General features: G+C 39.0%; 1 protein-coding gene across 4 annotated transcripts in view; it reads right to left on the bottom strand.

Moving 5' to 3' along the window:
• Window positions 1–6,000, bottom strand: part of INTS6L (integrator complex subunit 6 like) — a gene marked incomplete at its 5' end in the record, with an annotated part of 49,384 nt that overhangs the window by 15,194 nt on the left and 28,190 nt on the right. For all 4 annotated transcript variants that reach the window (XM_082681813.1, XM_082681815.1, XM_082681812.1 and 1 more), the window contains 2 exons: window positions 1,392–1,524; window positions 5,310–5,462. In XM_082681813.1, the coding sequence (XP_082537939.1) occupies window positions 1,392–1,524; window positions 5,310–5,462 (286 nt within the window). The remainder of the gene's footprint in view (window positions 1–1,391; window positions 1,525–5,309; window positions 5,463–6,000) is intronic.

Below are 6,000 nucleotides of genomic sequence, written 5' to 3'. Positions count from 1 at the left end.
AAGGGATAATGATGCTCTAGGCAGGGGTGGATAGAGCCCCTAGCCAAAATGACCAGATATAAGATTTGCAAACTTTTCCCCATTTCATACGTTGCCTTTTCTCTCTATTGTATCCTTTGATGCACAAAAATCTTTAAGTTTGATGTAGTCCCATGTGTTTATTTTTGCCTCTGTTGGCTGCGATTTTGGTATCATCTCTCTCTTATTTCTTACAACCGCATGTGAATCTACAATTATCTCAAAATACAAAGTGTACTTAAAAAATAGAAAAATAATACTATTAACAGTCTAAGTGAAGATTAGCTAGTTTGATCCTTCACTTTTTAGTTGTGAAAACTTGAGATCATAAAGGTACATTTAAGAAAACAGGGTAAATAAATCCACAAAATACAGGTACTTTTTTATTGGCAGTCTTATTAATCTCAAAGACATAACATATATTCTATATGTGAAAATCACCTGTTAGAAGATATTTTTAGATATGACTAAGAAATAAAGTAGATAGGCTATCTAAAACAATCATTTATGATGACCCACTCTTAACCTTCTTAACTTGCAACATTCAAAAGAATTGCTTTTTCAGGACATTTAATACATATAATATTGATAGCAATAAAAATCTATGCTTTCAATGACTATATTAAAACTTAGTAAAGGTTTGATCCTTTTTGCAAAAATTAAGAAACCTCAGCAACTAAAAATGTTCACAACTTTACAAAGAGAAAGATACCGTGTGGTACTGTATTACTCTAAACAGATGTGGCTCTTTAAATGAGAAAAAAAAATCACACACATTTTCAGTGATGTCTGAGTAACAGCTTCTGGAGTTGTTCCTTTTAGAATCTTGCCATGGAAACCACAGCTTCTACAACTGCAGTTATTGCAGAATTCACTCTTGTATCTATTTCCTTAACTTGCTACTCTGCCTAAAACACACGCCTCAAGAGCATTCAATATTCTTTTGTGGAGGAACTTAGCGCAAGCCAACAGCCCCACGGAAGCACTATTTTCTGAAGAAAACCATCAGATTCTTGAAGTGTTAACCCCAATCAACTTTGGGGGGTCCAAACTAGTTTACCAAAAGCCAAGTGCACTTAAAACTGGAGAGAAGAGCGGTGACAGCATTGGAGCTTGCAACCTAAAGAGCAGCATAAGGAATCACGCCCCCCCCCCCAGGTGAAGAGTCTCTTCTGTTTGATGTAAAAACAACGAAAGGAAAATGAACAAAACAGAAAACAGGATGCAAATTCTATCCTTCCAAATAAGTTTTTAGACTTTTATATATCCTGATATCCATTACTCTTTGACTACATTTAAAATGCTTAGTTCATTGTCGATTTTTCTTTTTTGTTGTATTTCAAAGATGACTAAATGGCACATACTTGACTTACCTAAAAGAGGGAGTAAAACTGGGTAGTTGTACGGCATCACAAAGAGGTTTACACAAGTTAAAGTCGTACTGGCTTTTAAATAACCAAATGGATATCCAAGTTCATTGTATTTTCCACTGCTAGTGACAAATACCTGAGAAGACGGTGAAGTAATGTACAGTTATGACAATAAGGATTTTATGTAAAACTAAACACAGCAACATTCCACACCGACATCTCTGGCACAATTTAATTGTAATTTAAAAATGGGAATAGTGCTTTCACTATATTTATGTCAAAACATATCATACTAAAGAAGAATGTTCAGATTGCAATTCTTCTGCAAATTGCGTTAAGAAATGAAACCGTACTATGCAATAACGATTCAGAGACCACAGGCTGCATCAACAATACCCAAATATTTACTTGGTTAGCACGATGGAAAATAAGGCTGAAATACCACTAAGTGATACCAGCCATTAAAACAAATTGACTTCTCAAAAGAACAAGTGGTGACCAGAGTGGAGACTGTTAGGAAAATGGAACATGCCCCTATGCCTGAAGCATGCAATCACAAAAACAAAGCCCATTTAAAGGATTATGCTAACACTCATGTGTACTACTATTAAGTTTTGCTCTACTTCCCTTTTATGCCCCATTTCCCTACCCATTTATTCATTTTTCATCCAATAAATATTTATTGAGGAGTCTGTTACAAGCCAGGCATTGCTGATAATTATTTTGATGCAATTATATTGAGCAAGGAGATGCTTTGGTTCAGTCTGGAAAGCACTTTCTCTTGTAAATGATCCTGGTGGAGCAAACATTCAATAAAAATGAAAACATTAATCTTTATTCCATATGACTAACATCTTATTCCTTAATGATATTCCTGATTTGATATGTATTATATTGTCAGGTTCCATAGACCTGATATGCTCTTCTGGAGTCCTCTGGCTATCATGTTTTCTTTGTGCTCCATGTTTACTCTTTGGCCCAAATCAGGGCATCAGTATGTACTTTTAGGGACCTAGACCTTTACCTTTCCTAAAGCCCTTCAGCAGGATTATTTAAGACAAAAGTCAAACCCTGATGGTGAACAGAACCCACTTACTTTGCTAATTCTTGGTACCAGCCATATCACCTACCAGTTCACTAAATTCTTGCTACGCTTAGCTGTAGCTAAGAATAAACCCTTCCTATGCAATGGATGCCTCCACAAAAAAATGGAGTGTGCTAAAACATGACTCACCTACTAGATTTCATGTCTTAATCTGAACCTTAATAGAAACAGATAATTGTAATAAAACATGTTGGATTTCCTCCAGTTTCCTAAGTGTGTATAATAGAAAAGGGGGAAAATCATTATAAAGGATAAAAAAGTTACGGCCAGCAAGGATCAGACCTGTAATTCCCCCGAAAGGAAAAGCACGGGGTTTTTTTTGCGGTACGCGGGCCTCTCACCGTTGTGGCCTCTCCCGTTGCGGAGCACAGGCTCCGGACGCACAGGCTCAGCGGCCGTGGCTCACGGGCCCAGTCGCTCAGCGGCACGTGGGATCTTCCCGGACCGGGGCACGAACCCGTGTCCCCTGCATAGGCAGGCGGATTCTCAACCACTGCGCCACCAGGGAAGCCCCAAAGCACTGTTTTTTGTTCCCTTCTCACTCCCTTTCTGTCTTTACTCCCTCCCTTCCCACCTTCATACCTTCCTTCCTTCCTTCCCATAAGCCCCCTGAGTTTTTCCAAATTTCTTATCACCTGCAAATTCATAGAATTTGGGGGTTCAAAGGGATCATTAGAGACCATCTAGTCTAGAGAAAGTGTCTGATCCCAGACCACATAGCTGGTGGCAGAGCTAGGGTTAGAATCCAGTCTCCATTATGATTTTGCCAAATTTCCCAGCTCCTGGTTCATCTTATTCTTTTTCACTCCCACTAATTCATCGCATTAAACTACTCTAAACCAAAGTAACGTAAGATGCAAGAGAAAGACATATGGCATATTTGAGGGGTGCTGCAGGGATCTTAAGGATTTCTTAAGTTCCTTTGGAGATTTACAAGGAAGGTGCCATATAGAAAAGAGGGTTTCATTTAGGGAGGAAGTATAATTTATAATTTTATTTGCTTTTATTCCAAAATGTTTTTCAATTCATAAATTCAAGCCTCTGTCTTGATTTTAACTTAGCATTCTATCATCCCTATCTCTACATTTCTAGCACATTTTTGGTGTATTTTATTGAAATATAAACATACGTTCAAAAAAGCGCATGAATTATAAGTATACAGTTCAATGAATGTTCAAAAATGAATGCACGTGTGTCATCAGCACCCAGATCAAGAAATAGAACCTAACCAGAAACCCCCTCGTGTCTTTTTCTGGTCACTACTCTGTACCCCCAAGAGAAATCACTGTCCCGACCTTTAACAGAGTCAGGCAGTCTTACCTCTTTTTGAACTATATAAAGTCGAATCATATGTTATGTGATCTTTTATGTCTGGCTTCTTTCGCTCAATATTATATTTATGAGATCATTCTGTTTCTTGCACTTTTCCATCCTTGCTTTATGCCTGTTCCTTTTTTTCTACCCAGTTTTAGCATCTTTGGAGAATTCAAGTAGCTTAAAGGCAACTAGTAGCAATGATTTCGCATTTTAGGATGAAACAGATGGCAGTCTGAAAGTGTTTTTTGCGTAAGTAGAACCTAACAATTACTGATTGCTATACGGTGCTGTAGTTTAGAAACAGAACAAATATCCTTACAGTGTAGGGCTTCCTTATTATATTCAACTAAAAAGGCTGTGACTGCCACGCCCGGATTTTCACAAATTAAAATCCAAAGGTGAGTCTACTAACAAATCAGCAAGCCCTTCCGGCTGAAGTATAACCCTTGGAAGAGCCAGTGTATGTGCATTTGCCTGTGCATTTGCTTCATCCAAGGAAAATCCACACTACACTCACCAATGTGGTTTGTACTACAGGAAGAAGGGTTTGATTACATTACACAAATACATAAAGTAGTTTCAGGCTTATTTATTTATTTATTTTTTGGTCAAAAATATCTTGTACTGGGAATTCCCTGGCGGTCCAGTGGCTAGGGCTCCGCACTTCCACTGCAGGGGGCACGGGTTCGATCCCTGGTCAGGAAACTAAGATTCTGCATCCCAATTTTAAAAATTAAATTTTTAAATTTTTTTTTAATTAAGAAAAAAATCTTGTACTTCCAATCTGTCAAGTTCACAATAAGGACTGAGAACATTGCTTCAGCTGAAGAATCCATAGCTGAATAGAATTACATCATTTAGGTTAGGGATTCTTTTTTTAAAATTTATTTATTTTCCTTATGTTTTTTGGCTGCGTTGGGTCTTAGTTGTGGCACACGGGATCTTTGTTGAGGCATGAGGGATCTTTTTGTTACGGTGCACAGGCTTCTCTCTAGTTGTGGCATACAGGCTCCAGGGCACATGGGTTCTGTAGTTTGCGGCACGCGGGCTCTCTCATTGAGGCACGCGAGCTCAGTAGTTGTGGCTCACGGGCTTAGCTGCCCCACGGCATGTGGGATCTTAGTTCCCCGACCAGGGATTGAACCCGCGTCCCCTGCATTGGAAGGCAGATTCTTTACCACTGGACCACCAGGGAAATACCTAGGTAAGGGATTCTTAACCTGGGGTCCCTGGATAGGCTTTCGGGGAGTCTTCCAAATCCTCAAATACATAGGTTTCATCAGATCATACTTCCTTAAATGGCAGTGTATGGTAGGCTAGTGATTCATATCAGTCTGAAATTATTTGCTTGGCCTTCTTGCTTATTTGACAGCATTTGTGAGAAACATTATCAACAGACTCAGCTCGACTATTCTCAGATTAACCTTTGAAACTTCTTAAAACAATTCAAAGATCTCAGAGTGGTTCCAGACATTTGGCTGACAACAAAGGATAAGTACCTGCCAGCAGGTATGGGGAGACTTTCGTTCCAGGATGTACTGAGTTAAGGGTGAAGGTTCAAGTTCATATTTGTCAAAGGGAAGTTTGTCTATTACCATTGGCTCACAATCTACACAGGAGAACCTCACAACAGGATGAGATGTTCGTGGAGGCTAAAAAACAAGAGGGGAAAATATAATCCGTTATCAAGAGAGTTTACATTTCTGATAATTCTGCAACCCTTTTATGTTTTGTTAAACCATCGCTGAGATACAGACTACTGTTTTGAGAAAGATGAATTGAGAAAGGTAAATTATAACACTCATAACTACGGTTTCAGGGATGTAAAAAATAAAACTGCTTTGAATATTAAGAACTCTGAAATTCAGATCCACTTTTGCAACCTCCAAGGACTACCTGCCCTTCACTCCTTTGTACTATGAGGTTTCAGACAGGCCAGACACCGCTAGGAAAGAAGAAATCCATGAAGTTTTCTAACGCGGTAATGACAGAGTTGGAGCCACTAACAAGCAAGGTGAACAACTGTAAAGGCATGGAAAAGGCAAGATAGAGACTGAAAAGGAGCCCGTCACAACTCCAGAGCCTGGTTGAAATTTTCTTTGCAGCTGAATTTTTATAACATTTCTCACACCCACACACTTCCTTGAACAGCTAGAGCTGGGGATGCTTTTGGCTGGGCTGAAAGGCCCG

The sequence above is a fragment of the Grampus griseus genome (genome assembly GCF_964374135.1).
Source record: "Grampus griseus genome assembly, chromosome: X".
NCBI classification, from domain to species: domain Eukaryota; kingdom Metazoa; phylum Chordata; class Mammalia; order Artiodactyla; family Delphinidae; genus Grampus; species Grampus griseus.
This window is presented reverse-complemented; position numbering and strand designations above follow the sequence as displayed.